This window comes from Tauraco erythrolophus, chromosome 26 (genome assembly GCF_009769465.1).
Source record: "Tauraco erythrolophus isolate bTauEry1 chromosome 26, bTauEry1.pri, whole genome shotgun sequence".
NCBI lineage: Eukaryota > Metazoa > Chordata > Aves > Musophagiformes > Musophagidae > Tauraco > Tauraco erythrolophus.
Window position 1 is genome coordinate 2,436,986 of NC_141490.1, and position 18,403 is coordinate 2,455,388.

Sequence of the window (18,403 nt, forward strand, 5' to 3'; positions counted from 1 at the left end):
ATGCGAGCTGTACTTGTTGTATTTCACACATCAATAAAACTTATATTTATAGTGTACTGCCTGGATGCCTCCCCTAACCGAGCAGCCAGAGGGCATGCATGCAAGGGGAGATGTGTGTACATGGGTATACCGACGGTTGTCCCTGCATCGAGGTGTGGAGGTGGGTGCTGGGGGGCAGCATGCAGGCAGGTGCCTGCACACATCGCTGGGGACAGGTGCCAAGGCATGCAGAGACGTGCGTGTCTATGAGGGCTCTGTGTAGGCCTTTGGGGTGCGAGCGTGGTCTCTGGGGCTATCCCAGTGTGAACCCTCAGTCTCAGCACCTCTGGCTCAGTACCACCTGCGGCTGGCTGAGGTGGGCTGGTGCTCCCTGGGACAGCACCCAGGGACAGGGCAGAGTGCATGCAGCCCTGCAGACATAGCTGGCTCTGGTCTCAGCACTGCCCTACTGGATTGCCAGAGCAGATCTGCAAGCAGTGAGAGGGTAGGTATACATGTCTGTGTGTGTGCATGCATGTCCATGCAAATGCGCTACACAGCCTGACAAAATCAGGCAGTGCTGGGCCGCCCTGTCAGCACAGCTTCCTCCAGGCTCTTTTCCCTGTGGGGCTGCTGTTGCCTCGCTCCCTGCACCGTGCTCTGTGACTGAGGAGGGGAGATTTCACTCTGGAGCAGGACTTGTCCTTGTGGGCTCCTGTTGCACAGCTGGGCACTAGCTGGGGATGCAGAGCCACCAGATGTGTCTGGAGGAAACCTGCCCTTGCAGCACTGCTGGTAAGACCCTAGAACTCCTCCCACACCATGTGTGCCCCTGTGTTTGGAGAATGGGTGTTTTTCCTTGCCGTTGTGCCTGCTGGCCCCTCTGCCACATCCCCAGAGTGGGGCTGTGGCCACGCTCCTCACCCTGCTTGGTGGAGCTGGCAGCCGTTGTGCGCGGGGTGGGACGGGACAAGACTGCGTTGCAGGAAGTTACAGCTGCAAAACAACCGCCTCTGGAGAGAAGCCTCTTCCCGGGACGGGAATGGAAGGAGGCAGCTGAGCAGCTCCGGGCTCTTGTCCGCGGGCCCCACGGGCTCAGCACCTGAGATCACGAGCACAGGGAGCTGTGGGCTCAGCCTCCCCAGCAAGGAGCCCTGCTGGAGGTAACCCTGCCACTTTTGGCGCGGCCATCGCTCTTACCTTGCTCAGCACCAGCCTCACCATTGCCCTGGGCTCCAGGTCCCTGTGCTTCCAGGGCCTCGTCCACCATGTTCCTCCGGACACGGAAGCAGGGAGGTGGAGGAGGCGGCTGTAACCAGAGAGCGGGGCGAGTGGGCCAGGCGTGCAGCAGGGGTCCCTGAAGGGGGACTGCGGCAGGCGGGCGACGCAGGGCCCTCCGATAGGCAGCATGCCCTGGGTGGCAGAGGGTGTCGGGAAGGGGCTGGGAATGGGATGCATTGGGGTTCGCTCGCTGCAAAGGCCTCGAGGCCAGGACACCCAGGTTCAAGGTCAGCTCCGCTGCCCCCACCCCTATGCCTCAGTTTCTCCATCTAGATAACATGATGAGGGACTGCCAAAAGCCTGGGCTGTGGGAGGTGTGAGCAAGCCGTCACCCTTCTTTCCTCTCCTGGGGGAGACAGAATGCAGAGATTTGCACACTGTCCCTTCATGTCTGCTGGGGTTTGCTTACACCCTTCCCTGCCATGCCTCAGTTTCTCAGGATGTTGAGTTCTGTGAGCACAACCTGTGTTCCCAAAGGATCACCCTCCTGAGCCAGGGTAAGAGCCTGAGTCAGCGCCGGCACAGCCGGTTCTGCCGGACTGGAGCACATCGGAGCAGGTAAGGCTGGGTAGGGCACTGCTACGCCACATCCCTGGGAGCAGAGCTGCCCACCCGCAGAGCTGGACCCATGCAGGATCACTGCCCGAGCAGCCCAGAGCAGCCGAGCCACTCGTCCACCTCTGGAGACAGGTGCTTTTCTTGGGAAGAATGACCCTGTGCTGGGCCGGACCCGGTGCAGCTCCGAGGGATCAGCTGAGCCCCCACAGCCCCCTGCCAGCCTGTGCCCCGGCTGCTTTAAATGGGAGGAGGCTGCGCCCAGCATCCCTGCGTGCTGCGGCTGAGGCGAGAGGGCTCAGCAGCTCCAGGGAGGGCCAGCACGGCTCAGCAGAGCCAGCGCCTGCAGGCCACTTCCCGGGCATGACAGTGCCGGACTTGGGGAGGCCACTGTGCGTTTGGATATGGGACCACTTTTATTTTTTGCCTTTCCTAAACTTCTCCCTGCTGTCTCCTCTCTCCCAGTGCCTGGTTTTACAGAATTTTGTGGCTGTTTGGGGAGGGCGATTGGTTTGTTCTAATATAGGGCCCTGAAACGCCATGCCCTCAAGCCTGGGAGGAGGGAGCCTGCCCTCTCCTCAGCACTCTTGTTCTCTTGGTTATGATAGTTGTTATAGCTGAGCCTACGCTGGTGACTTTTGGCTGCTAACAGGGAGGAGATCGTCCCCTGCCCCTTGTGCCCCCAGTAAATTAGGTGGCTGGTCTCAACTGAGGCCCTGGGGAGTGGAAGTGGGTTTGGGTGGCAGGCAGGCTTGCCTGGCAGGGTGAGTACCTCCTCGGGGCCCTGCTCTGCTGTCCTTTTGGCTGCAGCCTGCCAGCGATGCCAAGGTAGGTCTGTGAAAGGTGATGGAGAGGGAGTCTGAGGCAGGATGTGCTTCTTCCAGCTCAGTTTTGCTCCTCCTACCAGCCCACTGCTGCTTCCCGTGGCTGGTGGGTTTGTGGGGTCAGATGTGGGAGTGGGTCATTCCTGATCCAGGTATCCCTGGGCTGGGGTAGGGATAGGTACAGCCTCAGGCTGCAGAGCTGGGCTGGTGCAGGGAATCAGTAGATCCAGGCACCCAGCCTGCCTCATGAGCTGTCTTCTCTCTTTTGGGCAGAGGATGTCACGGGCCATGCAATGCCTGAGCTGCCTGCCCTTGGGCAGCTGGATGCAGCTGTGTCGATCCCTGCCAGGGAGCAGGGGGATCCGGAGTGTGTATCTGTGTGCTGCTTCAGTGCCAGGTGAGCCGGGCTCTGTGCCTATGGGACCGTGACCCTGAATCTGTCCTGCCCCCAGGGAAGCCCTGTCCCTGGTGGACATCCCTCCCCAGCTGCACAATGGAGTCTGTGCAGTTGTGGCTCACCCCAGCAAGACACGAAGCCAGTGAGCTCGGTGGTGTTAGCTCTGCTGGGCTGGAGAAGGCCATCCCTGGCCACGTGCATTCTTCTTTTCCCCCCAGGCGCTGCAGGCAGCCCCTTCTTCAGGAAGATCCTTCATGCAAGGGGCATCTCCCTCCCCAGGTACAGTGCTACATAGCTGGGGACTGGCCCATTCTGCCCTGTGGCTGTTCGCCACAGGACCTGGGTGGCTGACCTGACTGCCTTGGGACTATCGGGGCTCTGCGGGCAGAGATGCTGCTTTGCCTTCACTCAGAAGACAATCCAGACCCGACTCCCTACCTGCCTGCTCTGAATTCAGCCCAACTTCTCTGCCTTGCCACGGGTTCACTGGGGATGCACAGCGCATGGTGTGCTGACCTGCCTTCAGTTTCCAGCCATGCCCTTGCCCCAGCCCTGCGCTCTCTCTTGGTGTGGGGGAAGGAAGGGGTGAGCTGGCTCTACTCCGCACCTCCCACGGCACTCACTTGTGATCTGCCCACTCTGCCCCAGGAGATGCTGGCCTCTGCCCTCCTCGTGACACTCTCCCTTTTCTTGCAGGGGCTGTGTTCGCTACCAGGGAGAGTCCCAGGAGCACTCTGTCCAGGCCAGCTCCTCTCGCCATGGCCTGTCCCAGCTGAGAAACGTGGCCTCTTCTGGTAAGCTTGCAGCCCTGCATTGAAGAGAACGGAGGGTCCTATACAGTGGATTGAGGGCAGCTGTTGCCCAGAGCAGTGTGAGGGTTAGGAAGATCTGGGTTCTGTCATCCTCTCTGAAGCTACCTCTCTGCAGTGGCTTGGGGCAGGCAACTTCCCCAGTCCTCTGCCAGTGAGAAGCCTCGTCTTGCCAAGCACCTTCCTCTTCACAGGTGCCATTAAGAAACACCAGAAGAGACTGTCCGCATGGTTCAGCCACCAGCCCAATGAAGAGAGGCAGTTTGGCCCTTCCTTCTCGCTGGATGCAGTCCACGTGGACCCAGTGATCCGGGAGAGCTCCCTGGAGGAGATCCTGAAGCCTTCACCTGACCTAACTATCCAGAACCAGCTTCAGCAGTCCTGCAGCCAGATTATCAGCCTCCAGAACCTTTTCGATGTGGATGCTTGTGGGCGGCAGGTGAAGAACGTGGTGCTGTATGGCACCGTGGGCACGGGGAAGAGCACCCTAATCAAGAAGATGGTGGTGGACTGGTGCCATGGTCACCTACCCCACTTTGAGCTGGTCATCCCCTTCTCCTGCGAGGACCTGTCCCATAGCCACGCCCCCATCTCCCTGCGGCGCCTCATAACCAAGAAGTACCAGCACCTCCGGGACGTGGTGCCAATACTGGGCACTGCCAACCTCAAGGTCCTTTTCATCCTCAATGGCCTGGAGCGCCTCAACTTGGACTTCCGGCTGGCTGGCACAGAGCTGTGCTGTGACCCCAGTGAGCCTGTGCCTCCCTCTGCCATCGTGGTCAACCTGCTGCGGAAGTACCTCCTGCCAGAGGTCAGTGTCTCTCTCCAGCTCCTTTGTGCTGGAGGAAGGCTGGGGGTGAGCCTTGGGGCATTGCAGGCATGGCCATTGTGCTAATTGCTTGTAGTACAGCTCAGCTGTGAGCAAACAGGCAGCCCCCATTCCTGGAGGGACTTACCAAGGTGGCCTCATGTCACTGTTACTGGTTTGTCTCTGTGGGATCTCTGGGGAGGCCTGGGATTTCTGGTGAGGCCTAGTAAGGCAAAGAAGGCAGTCTGCTGGGCTGTGGTCTTCCAGACTCGTATATTGTCTAGAAGCGGGTAGGGAAAACTCTTCTGTCCCTTCTGCCTGGGCCAGATTTGAACCAATGCCCTTCGGGCAGCAGCTTCTTGAACCCCAGTCCCTGGGTGGTGTGATCCTTGTGCACCTATATGTGGGTTACTCACCTGGGACCCTGCTGAGCTTAGATCAAAGCTTTACCCAGCACTCTGCTTCCAGGCCAGCATCATCATCACCACACGCCCATCGGCGGTGCACCGGATCCCCGGCAAGTATGTGGGCCGCTACGCTGAGATCTGTGGCTTCTCTGACACCAGCCTGCAGAAGCTGTACTTCCAGATGCGTCTCAGCCAGCCTGGCTGCAGTGGAGAGGACAGTGCGGGTAGCTGGTCAGGCGAGCAGGAAAACTTGGTGGAGATGTTGTCGAGGAACTTGGAGCGCCACAACCAAATAGCCGCTGCCTGCTTCTTGCCCTCTTACTGCTGGCTGGTGTGCACCACGCTGCACTTCCTTTACTTCACCAGGACAGTGCCTCCCAGCCAGACCCTGACTGGCATCTACACCAGCTTCCTGAGGCTCAACTTCAGCGGGGAGGTGCTGGACAGCACTGACCCCACCAACATCTCCATGATGAAGTATGTGGCCAAGATGATGGGCAAGCTGGCCTACAAAGGAGTGATGTCCCGCAAGACCTGCTTCTCAGAGGATGACCTGCAGCAGTGCTTTGAGGTGGAGATGAAGACTGAAAGTGAGCTCAACCTCCTTGAGGTCTTCCGCAGCGATGTCTTCCGCTTCTTCCTCACTCCATGTGTGCAGCCAGGCAAAGAGCACACCTTTGTCTTCACCATCCCTGCTATGCAGGAGTACCTGGCGGCCCTGTATGTGGTGCTGGGTGAGAAGAAGACCTTGGCACAGAGAGTGGGGAAGGAGCTGTCAGAGGTCATTGGGAAGGTGAGTGAAGATGTCACTGTCATTCTGAATATCATCTCCAAGGTGCTGCCCTTGCGCTTCCTGCCAGTGCTGTTCAACTTGCTCAAAATCTTCCCTCGCTACTTCGCCCGACTGAGTGGTAAGGACCGGGATGCTATTGCTAACACCATGGCAGAGGAGCTGTTCAAAGAGGAGGACTACTACAATGATGATGTCTTGGACCAGATCAATTCCAGCATCCTGGGTGTTGAGGGCCCCATGCGGCATCCTGATGAGGCCCCCGATGATGAGGTCTTTGAGCTCTTCCCCATCTTCATGGGTGGGATACTGTCTCGCCGTAACCGTGCCATCCTGGAGCAGCTGGGCTGCTCCATCAAGAACCTGGCAGCCTTTGAGACTGCCAAGGCCATGAAAAAGACAGTCATCAGGAACAGCCGCAAGGGGCTGCCCCCCACCGAGCTGATGGACTACTTCTTCTTCCTGCATGAGTTCCAGAACGAGCACTTCACAGCTGAGGCCATCCGCTCCCTCCGGACTGTCAACCTCTCATCCGTCAAGATGACCCCTCTCAAGTGCTCCATCCTGGCATCTGTCATGGGTACCACGTGCCACGAGGTGGAGGAGCTGAACCTGACCTCCTGCAACCTTGACACAAGCAGCTTGAGGATCCTCTTCCCTGTCCTGCTGCGATGCAAAGCTCTCCAGTGAGTACCATCTTGTTTATTTGGGCAGTGCTCAGAAATCAGGCTCTCCCTCACCTCTGCCCGTCACAGTGATACACTAGGAGCCCGAGCATGGCAAAGGCAGGGAAAGGCATGCATGCCCTTTTACATCCTCCGTGCAGACCGAGGGGACTACAGCTTCCAACATGCAATGTTCCTTGAGCAGCCTTGCCAGGGCACTGCATGCTGAGATTTGCAGTCCCAACACACCTTCCCGTAAGACTCTTCGGGCAGCTCTCTGCATCTGGTAGCACAGGCTGGGCTGCCAGCTCCCCTGGCAGACCCCGTCCCTCCCATTGTTTGGCTCCCGGAGCCACCCAGCATCCCCGCATAGCTAGCTCTGCTTCTGCTAAGTCAGGGCAGGAAATATGCAGCCCACGGGTGGGGAGTCTGAGCTGCGCAAAGGGATGGGTTCCGTTCGAGTCCGTTGTGGCACTGCAGTCTTCCTGTCGCCCAGGGGGTGGCGAGCCGTGCTCAGCAGAGATGGACTCGGCTGTGCGGCGGGCCTATGCAGTGCTTCCTTCCTCCAGATGCTCAGGAGGGCTTGGTGGGGTCCTGATCCCTCCTCAGGCTTGCACCCACCTCCTGCGGACCCTGCACACCCTTCCTCTCCCTTGCTTCTTCTGGCACTGGCTCTGCTGGCTGATGCTACCCAAGCTCTGGCGTGGTTTCAGTGTATCCCTTTTGAAGAGGAAGCCTTGTGTGACCTTGTCGGAGGAGCCCAGATAGGACCGTGATGAGGAGGGCCAGGGAAAATGGAGAGAGCAGGGTTTCCAGCCCCACAGGTGACAGCCGTTTTGGTCCTGCCACCTTCATGTCTCACTCTGCATCAGTCTGCAGCTCAACAGCCTGGGCCCTGACGCCTGCAAGGAAATCCGCGACCTGCTCCTGCATGACAAGTGCATGGTGAGCAACCTGCGGTGAGTACTGCTTCTGTCCTTGCACAAAACTGTTACTGCTACCCGCCATGTGCCCTGGCCCTGGGCCCCCTGCCCAGCCTCAGCATTGCTCTGAGCTCCTGTGTCCACAGGCTGGCAAATAACCCCGTGGGTGAGCAAGGGGCACAATACCTGGCTGAGGCACTGGCAGGCAACCGCTCGCTGACTCATTTGTCCTTGCTGCACACCGTGCTGGGGGACCAGGGTGTCGAGATCATTGCTCAGCACCTGGCCAAGAACCAGCACCTCCAGGAGCTCAACCTGGGCTACAACTCCGTGACGGACACAGCTGCCCTGCATGTGGTGGAGGTGGCCAAAAAGCACGCGACGCTGGACAAAGTGCAGTGAGTTTACTCTGCCCCATCTCTTCCCTCTTCCAGGCGATGCCTCCAATCCAGTGTCCCTCCCAGTGGCAGCGAGTAGGGAGCCCCTCTCTACCTCTGCGTCCTGCCCCCCAGTCCTCACTGTGTCTTCCATTCCTTTTCTCTCGACCTGCAGTCTGTACTTCAACGACATCAGTGAGGACGGCAAGCAGGCACTTGACACCCTGCGCATGGACCGGGACGGTGTCAGAGCGCTGGTCTTCCTTACAGCAGGCACTGACGTCTCTGAGTACTGGTCCAACATCCTGAACGTGGTGCAGAGGAACCTGCCTTTCTGGGACCGTGAGCGGGTTCGGCAGCACCTTTCCCTCATCCTGCAGGACCTGGAGAGCAGCCGGAGACAGACTGCCAACCCCTGGAGGAAAGCCAAGTTCCTACGAGTCGAGAGTGAGGTCAAGAAGATGCTGGGGAAACTGCAACATGGGACCCTCTAACCTGCTGCCATCCACCCGGCCAGAGAGAGAGCAGTGTTGCTGGGGAGGAAATGCTGGAGCTTGCCTTGGCAGTACATTCCCTACACCCTTATCCATGTGGAGATGCCCAGTGATCGGGTGCTACCTAGGCTGTCAAAAGTGCGCTGGGTATGAGGGGCTCAGCCCTCATCTACAGGCAAGGCTGAAGTGTGAGAGAACTGTACAGAGACCAGGCTGGGAGCAAATGGGACTCGTTCTTCTGGGCTTATAGAGACCCAGCCCCTGCACCCTGGCCACTGCTGACCCAGCCACGAGCCACAGCAGTGGCAGAGGGGCAGGACTCAGGCTTGGTTGTGAAACCTTTGGTAGCATTAAAGTGCATCGCTTTGTTTCCACTGAAGTGCTCTAGTGCCAAGATTTGATCTCCTCTGCCGGCCCTTTCTGGGGGAGGAATGTGGAGGCGCTGCTGCAGCCATCCCTCCAGCAGTTGGAGTGGGGGGCTCTGGCCCTTCTCCATCTCACAGGGCTAGGATGGGGCAGCCTGCTTCTGATCCAGCGCCTGCTGAACCAGTCAGTCTTCCCCACTGTGGGCTGCCCTTGGGGTCAGCTGGAAGCTGGGACCCAGGATCTGTTCCCAAGCTGGGTGTCCCAGGGTGCTGGGCCCTGCTCCCAGCTCGGCTGGGCAAGGGCTGGCAGAGCCCTGGGGCTGGGAGGGCAGAAGAGACATCGAGTCTGTTTAACCATTAAACCTGAGGCGTCTTGGAAGAGGCGGGGACACTGGCTTCCTTGTTACTTCACCCTGTACCTTGCTCCCTCTCGCATTCACTGCAGCCATGAAGCAAACAAAAGGTATGTGCCGGGCACTGGGGCTTCATCCTGCAGAGACCCTTCCCCACAAGCATGTTTGCAGGCCCTGCTTCTGCACAGAGCAAGGCAATGTCAGAGCCCAGGCAGGCCATGGAAAGGTGCTAGAGGCATCCAGAAAAACGCAGATGGACATTGTGCGGTGTGCTTGGCAGTAATCTCTTCTCCTCGGGTTTGGGGATCCTTGTTCTGGAAGAGGGGAGGGGTTTTATGGGGAGGTGTGCTGGAAAAGGCCTCTCTCTCCATCTCCTGGCTCCAGCCAGCTTTCTGAAGCCCTGATGACCCTTCTTAACTGTCTATTGAAAGCCCTGTAAACCCCCAGGACTAACCTCCATCTTCACACCGCTGCCTGGCCCTACTTTTCCCCCGGTGCTGCAGGACCCTGCTGGGGTAGGCAGCGGGTGCTGGGGTAGGCAGCGGGTGCTGGTTGGACCCAAGCAGCAGGTGTCCTGCTGCTTTGAAATGCAAGAGGACACTGGTGGTGAGGCCAAGGGCTGAGCTGTGCTTGGGCATGGGCTGTCACTGGGGGCAGAGGGGGCCAGGGGGACCGCGCGTACTCAGCAAACCCACCTCACCTGGCATAGCATGCTCAGCCTACGAACGGACAAGCCTCGAGTGATTGAGAGCGTGTGGTCTGCTCCCAGCCTGCTGCCTCCTGCCCTGACCTCTCCTCTCCCTCTGCAGGGCTCGAGGGTGACAAGAAGTCCATCATGTAAGTGCTGAGCTCCCCATGGCCAAGGGCTTTCTGGGCTCATGGCCCTCCAACCGGGCCGTGCTGGGGCACATCCTCAGCTGAGGTGGTGTGAGTCACGGCTGCCAATCCCAGCTGCCTGACCCAGGAAAGTCTTCCTTGAGCTGTTAGCTCAGGAGAGGTGTGGGGGACAGCCCAAGGGGGAGATCCACTCCTGGCTTTCCCCAGGGAAGGGGAGGCACTGGAGCTGTGGCCTCAGCTGGCCCCTTCTGGGAGGAACAGGGCTCCTCATGGAAGGGCTGGGGAGGGTGGGGGGAAGGCCATGCTGCTGCACTAATGTGGCCTCCCCTGCCCTTTATCGTTTCAGAAAATTTGAATTTAACCCCAAAGATGGGATCGACAACCCTGCCTTGTCGCTGGCTGAGGACATGGGTAAATACCCTCACCTGCCCAGGGCATCCCTGTGTCAGCACGGGGTTCTAGCAGCTGAATATCTCTGGGCTACCTCACACCAGGGAGCTGTGGGGAGGTGAACATATAAGGCAGCAGGGATGGGGAGATCCTAGCCCAGGATGGGGTAGAGAACCTGTGTTACGATCCCTGCAAGGCCCTGCTCACAGGCTGTGCCCCCACACAGATGGTGAGGGCATGGGGGAGCCTCGCTTCTACCTCCTGAGCAAGGGCAGCACAGAGACCTTCGGCTTCTACCTCCATGAGGAGCTGGGCTACCAGGGCCACATCATCCGGCAGGTCGAGCTGGGGGGGCTGGCCCAGCGCAGGGGGCTGCAGGATGGAGATCGGCTCCTCCAGGTCAATGGCCACTTTGTGGACCACATGGACCACTGGAAGGTAAGCTGGAAGCACCCCGGGGCTGTGGGAACGCCCAGGTCCTCCCCAGCCAGGCTCATGGAGGGTGTGGGACCCTGCTGCCCCAGGGCCCTGACCCCACAGGCTGTGGTTGGACACCCAGCCCGGGGTTCACAGCCAGGGTTCTTTCAGGTGGTGCAGAAGATCAAGGCCAGCGGGAACCAGGTCCTACTGACGGTGCTGGATGGCGACTCCTATGAAGCAGCCAAAGCCCTGGGTAGGGACCTGTCTCAAATGCTGCCGACTGACATCCGCCCACGCCTCTGCCACATCACGCGGGACAAAAGTGGTTTTGGCTTCAGTGTGTCGGGTCCAGAAGGTAAAGTGGGCACTGGGATGCCAGTGCAGTGAGCCTCCCTGACACAGTGCCCTGCTCGCCCCAGACTGCCTCTTCTCCCTGCAGGTGTGAAGGGCACCTTCCAGCTGTCAGTGCAGCAGGACGGGCCAGCGGAGAGAGCAGGGGTGCCACCAGGCTCCTGGCTCCTGGAGCTGAACGGGGCCAGCGTGAGGAGCTACTCACACACACAGCTCGCCCGCAAGGTGTGTGCTCCTGGCCGAGGTGGGTGGGGGACTGGGGCTGGCGATGTCACTGAGCACCCTGCATTTCCCATCCAGCTTAAGCAAAGCGGCAGCAAGGTGACGCTGCTGGTGGCATCCAGTGCCGTGGAGGAGTTCTACCGCTTGCGGGGCCTGCAGGTCACGGCCGCCTTGGCAGACACCTCCTGGCTCCCCTTCAAGGTCCGGGAGCTTCACATGGTGAAGGGTCCAGCTGGCTATGGGTTTCTGCTCAAAGAGGATGACTGCCGCTCAGGAGCCACAGGTGAGGGGACTAAGGGAGGCAATCCGTACCTGAGTAAGGCATGTCTGAGGGCTGAGAATAGCTGCAATCCCCGTGCCCACAGCAGGACCCTGTCCCCACCTGCATTTGGGGGCCAGCAGTGCCAGTTCCCCTCTGGCCAAACACCTCTGTGAGCATCTCCCCACCCCCTCCTCTGTCCCACTGTGGCAGGCCAGTTCCTGTGGGATGTGGACGTGGGGCTGCCGGCCGAGCAGGCAGGGATGAAGGAAGGGGACCGTCTCCTGGCAGTGAATGGTGAGAGCATCGAGGGGCTGGACCACCAGCAGACGGTGCTCAGGATCCGTGCCCATGATGACCAGGTGACGCTGCTGGTCATCGACCCTGCTGGTGATGAGTTCTACCAGTCGGTAGGTTTGGAGGACCTAGTGTGGTCCCACCCGGGCTGGGGAGATCTGGGGTGCTGTGAGGCTGGATGATGGGATGGGTGTCTTGGCCCCAGGCCTGCACAGTGAGGTCCTTTCTAGGGAACCTGGCTTGCCATGGAGCGTGAGGAGCTGTACGGCTATCCCTCTTCTGCTCTTCCAGATTGGGCTGTCCCCTCTGCTGTTCTTTGAGGACAGTGACCCTGCCTCAGGCTCCCGCACGCCCTCCCTGCCCTCTCCCACTGACTCCCCTGGACTCTGTCATGTTGAGGTGGGACCAAAGGGACTCGGCTCCTGGCTGGTGGCTGCTGCTAACAGTATAGAGATCACACAGGTAACCCCTTGTGCCAGGCCCTCGCAGCAGTGCTGCTCACAGCCCGGTGTTGCTCTGAGTCCTGGCACGCACCTGCCCTGCCTGTCCTAATGTTTCCCTGGCACCTGTGACGCTGGCAGGAGGGGGCTGCATGGTCCCCTGGCCACAAGGGTCAGGCAGAAAGACCACTCCAACCTGCCCATGGCCAAGAGTGGAGTGTGGTGTGGTGGGTGGATGCATGCTGCCCGCAATGCCCCTGCTGTGTGCCTGCAGAGCCCGCGCCAGGAGGAGCAAAGGAGGCTGCACCAGGCGTTCTAGCAGCCCAGGCGCACCCTGCCTCCAGCCAGGCTCCCATGCACAGCGCCTCGACCCAGGCCACGTCAAGCCCATCGGTGCTCCCTGCCCGGCTCCCTGGACAGCACAGTGCTGTTCAGCATGGCCGTTGCGCTCCCAGCCACTGTGTCGCTGTGCCCGTGATGAGACTTACAGCATCACAACTCCCAGAGACTCATCTCCACTGACCGAGGCTGGCTCCAAGCTTTTATTAACCATGGTGGTGGCTTCTTGTAACCTGAAGACAGACCTGTGTCTTTGCCTGCCTGGCTGCCTCCAGGGGTATCTAGGGACATTGCACTGAAGCCCCTGCCCAGCTTAAGGCTCTGGGAGGTCCCAGGAGAGCCAAGGCACTGCCCTGCATGCCATGACCCAGGGGACTGGGGAGCCTGAGGCTTGGCTCAGCCCAGGGCTGGCCTTCAGGCTGTTGTGTGAAGGTGAAACGGAGCAACAGAGGCTGACGGGGTGATGGAGGAACCCCCCACCTCTCAGCCTGTTGACTCGGCTCTGCACCTCCATGGACATCTATCTCGTGCTACTCCTCTCATCCTCCCTGTGAACCTGTGGGCAGTGAGTGTCCACTCCCCATCACAGCACCGTTCCTGTGTCACCCTTTTGGGGTATAATTAAAGGACACATCCACACTGCTGTTCGTGTGGGTAACATTATGGAGAAGACTGTGACTCAGTAGTGCATTACTGGGCAGACAGGACCCATCTTTGCTTACCTATCCTGCAGCAGCTGGGGTGTTGGGCAGTGGATGTGGGAAGCTCTCCAAGTGTGCTGAGAGGTAGGGGCTGAGAGCCTGTCCTGTCTCAGAAGTCCCAGGATGCAAGATAGCCAAGGGTTGAGGCCAAACTCTTCTACGCACTTCTTGTGCTCTGCAGTGATGATCGTTCCTACCTCTTCCCAGTGCTGGCTAGCCTTTGCCATCTTGGCCAGCACAACGTCCAGGCTACCCTGGTGGGAAAGAGGATGGTGAGGAGGGAGGATCACACTGCCAGAGGGAGCCACCTACTGCCATGTCCCCGCTCATGTGGAAGATCTTCTCATACTCCCTCTCCATGGCATCAAGCCTGCCCTGCAGCTGGCCGATGGTCCCATTCCTCTCTGCTAGTGATAGGATAGCAGCCTTCTGGGTCTGTTGGCTCTCCCGAAGCCTGGTGGCAGTGGGATGCAGGGACAGAGGCCGGGGACACCAAGCACGTGGGTACGGGACCCTAGCATGGCATGACCGGTGCATGGGAGGGTACGATCAGCAGGCAGCACAGCCCCTGTCTATCCCTCTCATCCCCAGGGAGGCAGAGGGCTCTGGAGCAGAGATGAGATCACAGCATCCCCTTTGCAGTCAGCATCTCCCAAGGTTGGGGATGCACTGGGAACAGGGTCAGGTTTTGCCTTCAGCTGTTGCCACGCTGACAGCACAGGGAATGACTCCCATCTCCCCTTACTCCCCACAGTTGCACTTTGCTGCCCTGGAGTGAACCCGATCCCTACCCACCGGTGAGGGGCAGGTGTGCTGGGGGACCATACTGAGCTGCTCCTGCAGGCTCTTCACCTTTGCCTCTGAGTGCTGGCTGCTGGCTGCTTTCTGCTTCTGCAGCTCCTGGTATTGCCAAGTCATTTCTGGGAGCCAGGGAAGGGAGAAGGGAACAAACGTGGTCACCACAGGAAGGACAAGCAGGTGGTCCCTGTGCTCGGATCCCGGCACCTGTGACCAGGCAGGGGCTCCAGCAAGGCCTGACCCAACGGCTCCCCTTGCAGGGTGATACACCAGAAGAAGCAGCAGTGCATGCACCCTCTCCCTGCCTGGCAGGGCTGTGACAATGCCAGGGTGGAGGGGCCAGGAGGGAGCCCTGGAGGGAAAGTTTTACCTCTCTGTTGAGCGTGAGTGAAAATGAGCACAGAGTTTTGCATGTGGCAAAGACCACAAACCTCTGGCTGAGGTTTTACCTCTGCTAAAATCAGCCCCTTCTGGAGCACTAACGGAAACGGCAAGGCAATCACTTTTGCAGGCAGGGAAGTCTCTGCCTCTGTTGTCTCCTCTGCCTGCGCTAAGTACAGGCATCTGAGTGCAATGAGTCCATGTCCAGAGCCTTTGGGTGTTGACAGCATGGGAGGGAGCATCCTAGCCAACAACAGGGGGATCTGGGGCTGAGCGGTCAAGGCCAAAGGGACAGGTGGCTTGGCTGGCTTCCCCCAGCAGCACCAAGGCGTGGAGTCCCTGCATCTGTCCCACTGCCCCCTCTCTCCTCAGTCCTCACCTTCACATATGTCTCGCCTGTCTTCCTGTGCCTTCTCCGGGTCCCACAGCCTTGGCTTGAGCCCTTTGTTGTCAGTTTTTGCCTGCCAGGTCGTCTCCTTCCAGTGAACCGTGAGCCGGAGATGCACAGGACTGCCATGGGGACAACGTGCTTCCTGACAGGTGACCCATGCCATGGGCCTGGCCTGAGCACAGGCAGTCAAAGGGCACCATCCAAACCACACTGGATGGCTATTCCCCACCCAGTACCTCCTTGGTGCCTTGGCCCAGCAGTGACTTATTCCTAGCCTTTCTCTCCTCCCAAAGTCAGGGGGATGCAGGGTGCTTTGGGCAAGGCCCTGGACCCCCTACCTCCTGCATCTCATCTGGCGTAACTGCGCTGCTGCTCTGGCACAGAGTGAGCCGGGCTGGGGGAGATGAGAGCCACAGCCAGGCTATCTCATGGGACTCTAGTGCGATCCTTCGCACCGGTGCTCCCAGTTCTCCCAGTTCCCGCTTTCGGCAGCCCCTGTGGTGCCTGTCCTTGCTAGGGCCAGAAAGCAGCAGGGGAGGGACAGGAAAGGCACATTTCTGCTGGCTGGAAGGAGACAAGATCCCAGACTCACCTGCTGTGTGTCTTTGCCGCTGCTGCTTCACTCCTTTTCTCCCTTTCCCTTTGCTCTTCAGAGGCATCCTCCTGCAAAGTGATACCAGTGCTCCCTCTCAGCAACTGGTGATCATGCACTGGACTTTTGGGGGAGAAAGCACACGGAGGAGAAGACCTCTCCTTCTTCATGAAGCAAGACCCAGAGATCTGGAGCTGCCATGCCTCCACTAGCACAGACCTCAGTCCCTCAAGATGCAGCGGTTGCCTTCAAGCTAATCTCTGCTGTTGTGGCAGCTACCTGAAGCAAAGGCAGGTTGTTACCTAGCCCAAAACCTGCCTCTGCCTTGCAGGAGCTGAGTGTCTCATTCCCGTGACAAGCGTGGATTGAATGTGTCCTCCGCCCAGAGCAGTGCCAGAGTGGTCCAAAGCCAGCCCAGTTCCCCAGAACAAAACTACTCACATTTGGCTGCAGGATTGTGGATAACGGCTCTTATCACTTAGGCTGGACCTTGTCCCGCTCACATCCCAGAGCAGCAGTTCCAGAGCAGCCTTAGCATGGGGGGGCTGTGGGGAAATAGGGACATGGCAGGGACAGTGACTCTGAGGTCACAGCCTGAAACTAGCCCAGCGTCTTCCTGCCTTCCTGCCCTGGCTCCCTCCTCTGGCACACCCTCCTGCTCAGCGCTGCAAGTTTTGCCCTGGGGGCTGCAGCTGGATTTAGATTTTCCTTACAAAACAGGAGAGGAAGGAAGGGAGAGGATTTAAAACTGTTGTTTTTGCTCAGGATGTAATTAACTCCAAATATCTGGGAGTGAGCAGGTGATTCCTGGGTGCACTGCAGTTCTTCAACAGGATGTGGACCTTGTTGCGTGGGCAGGGCAGCATGAGCCCGGCATGCAGTGCGAGGAGGGAGCTGGTGCATGGGGAGGCTGCAAGGCTATCTGCTGCCAGGTCGACCTGGGGATCCCTGGCAGGGACATGCAGTTCTGCCGGAGGAGCAAGCAGGGCAGCAGGCTGGGTGTGGAGAGCCAGGGCAACTGGATCTGTGCCAGGGATGACAGGGGCAGGCAGTTCTGTGCAGACATACAGGCACAGAAGCTGACGTGCACCTTGTGCACACCTGTGCACACGCACCAGAAACCACTGCCCAGCCACACACAGCTGAGCGATTAGAGGGGCGTCAGTGTGTGCGTGGGGCTGGCAGCTAGCTGGCAGGCAGTGAGGGGCACAGAGAAAGGAAGGGGAGCACACGCTTATGCCCAACCTTGGGTGACGTGACTTGCAAGGGACCTAGATGCTGCTCTAACCGACGACCACACATGAGACGCACACAGGTAGCCTGGACATGCTCTCGGCTGCCAGCTGCCAGGCTGGAGGGAAGTGATTTCAGAACAACCACTGTGACGCGGCTTTCTATCGCAGCAGTGGTGAGTGACCACTGTGCCGAGCATGGGCCCAAGGGACAGAAGCAAATGGGAGCTCTGCAGAGGAGTGCTGGACTCCTCTTTCCCTTGGGGAGGGAACAGTCCCAAGCAAAAGCAACCTTTGCTTCAAGTCTCACACGTAAATACAGCCACGACTTGGAGTGAATCATGCCCAGAGAAGCAGATAGTTAGGAATGCAATTGCTCAAGTGTGTTCCCTGATCTCTTTGGATTGGGGCCATGGTGATTTTTATGCTTCGCTCCACAAAGCTGGTGTAACCCTCCCCAGCCCTCTCCCCAGGTACTTGTGGTATCCCAGAGCTAGCCAGGGTACCCTCCAGTGGTGAATCCGGCTTGACTGTTAGCCAGAATCCATTAACATCTAAAGGGAAAAGCCTCAGGAACACAGCCTCAATAAATGTTGACATATTTGAGGTCAATATAATCCTTAGGAAAATTTGCCCAGGTAATTAAAGCCAGACAAGGAACTGTCTGCCCCAGAAATATTTACCAAGCTTTACCAAAGGCTGCCAGCTGCCAGGCTGGAGGGAAGTGATTTCAGGCAGTAAAATCGAGAGAGTTTTATAACCAACCTATGCAGGGCTCCCCTGCTGTATCTAGTGCTGCACACTACGTCCCACTGTCCTGCTCATCTGACATCTCAGCATACCATGTGCTATGCAGGAACTCATCATGAGCCAACAGACAGCCCTGGTCCCAGGCGGAGACTCATGGAAGAAAGCAGTGCTGGAGCCAGGGTAGCGTGGGGCAGCACAGTGCCTTGCCGTGACGCAGGGAGGTTGAGGTACAATGAGCATGCACAGCCAGGGCAGGGATGGGAGGAGAGGGATGCCATGTACAGCCTTCCTGTTGCCAGCACCGCAACCTGAGCACAGAGCCCTGTGGCCATGTCCTGGGCTGGCGGGGCTGAGCAGCAGAGTGTGGCACATCCCTCCTGTGGCAGATGGTGTACCAGGGTAGTGGCTTTTCTGTGCTGCTGTGGCTTTGCACACCTGGCACCCCAGGGATCCCTGCTGCCGTGTAAGGGCGGGTGCATGGGTGCTGCAGGGGATGCAAAGGAGTGAGCTCTGTTGTGGGGTTCATCTCCAGCGTGGACCCCAGCTCCCCACAGGCTGAGCCTGTGCTGTCCAGCCTCCAGGCCTGAGCCCAGTCTCTGGGTGCTCACGGTCCACAAAGTGAGGCTAGCCAAACTGCAGCATTTGTTGTTTTGTTTTGTCTTCTTTCCTCCTTGAAGCCCATGCTGTAAGACTGCTGCTGCACTGTACCAGTCTCAGCTGTTTTTTTTTTCGCAAAGGAAGTATTCTTCTGCCTGGGAAATGAGGCTGAAAAGAGGATCTGAAGGCAGCGAAGAAACAGAACTGAACTTACTTTTGAGCCCATGTCGTAATTTCTCAAGGTTTGGTGGTGTCAGCTCTGCCAAAAGACTGACCTACTCCCTGGTCTCCTTTTCTCTCACTTTTTCTGTCTGCTCTCATCCCTCCCAGGTCCCATGCTCCCGTCCTCGGGGACCTGTGGGAGCCAGGCTGGCCTTGG

The 18,403-nt window shown here is 58.8% G+C and overlaps 2 protein-coding genes across 3 annotated transcripts; both read left to right on the forward strand.

The window, feature by feature from the left end:
• Positions 1-722: 722 nt before the first annotated feature.
• Positions 723-8,327, forward strand: NLRX1 (NLR family member X1). The gene is made up of 9 exons (XM_009981302.2): positions 723-770; positions 2,913-3,036; positions 3,255-3,315; positions 3,733-3,830; positions 4,040-4,656; positions 5,122-6,536; positions 7,388-7,474; positions 7,585-7,836; positions 7,991-8,327. Exons 1-9 carry the CDS (start codon positions 723-725, stop codon positions 8,307-8,309), a joined length of 3,021 nt encoding a protein of 1,006 aa, XP_009979604.2. The 3' UTR covers positions 8,310-8,327.
• Positions 8,328-9,106: 779 nt separating this feature from the next.
• Positions 9,107-12,562, forward strand: NHERF4 (NHERF family PDZ scaffold protein 4). Of its 2 annotated transcripts, XM_086627035.1 has the most exons (10): positions 9,107-9,137; positions 9,837-9,864; positions 10,211-10,275; positions 10,481-10,692; positions 10,843-11,029; positions 11,114-11,250; positions 11,326-11,530; positions 11,720-11,916; positions 12,095-12,265; positions 12,518-12,562. In XM_086627035.1, exons 1-10 carry the CDS (start codon positions 9,122-9,124, stop codon positions 12,560-12,562), a joined length of 1,263 nt encoding a protein of 420 aa, XP_086483161.1. In that variant the 5' UTR covers positions 9,107-9,121. The 2 variants fall into 2 exon arrangements, with proteins under 2 accessions (XP_086483161.1, XP_086483160.1); XM_086627034.1 differs by lacking the exon at positions 12,518-12,562 and having other exon boundaries at positions 9,122-9,137; positions 12,095-12,355.
• Positions 12,563-18,403: the final 5,841 nt, after the last annotated feature.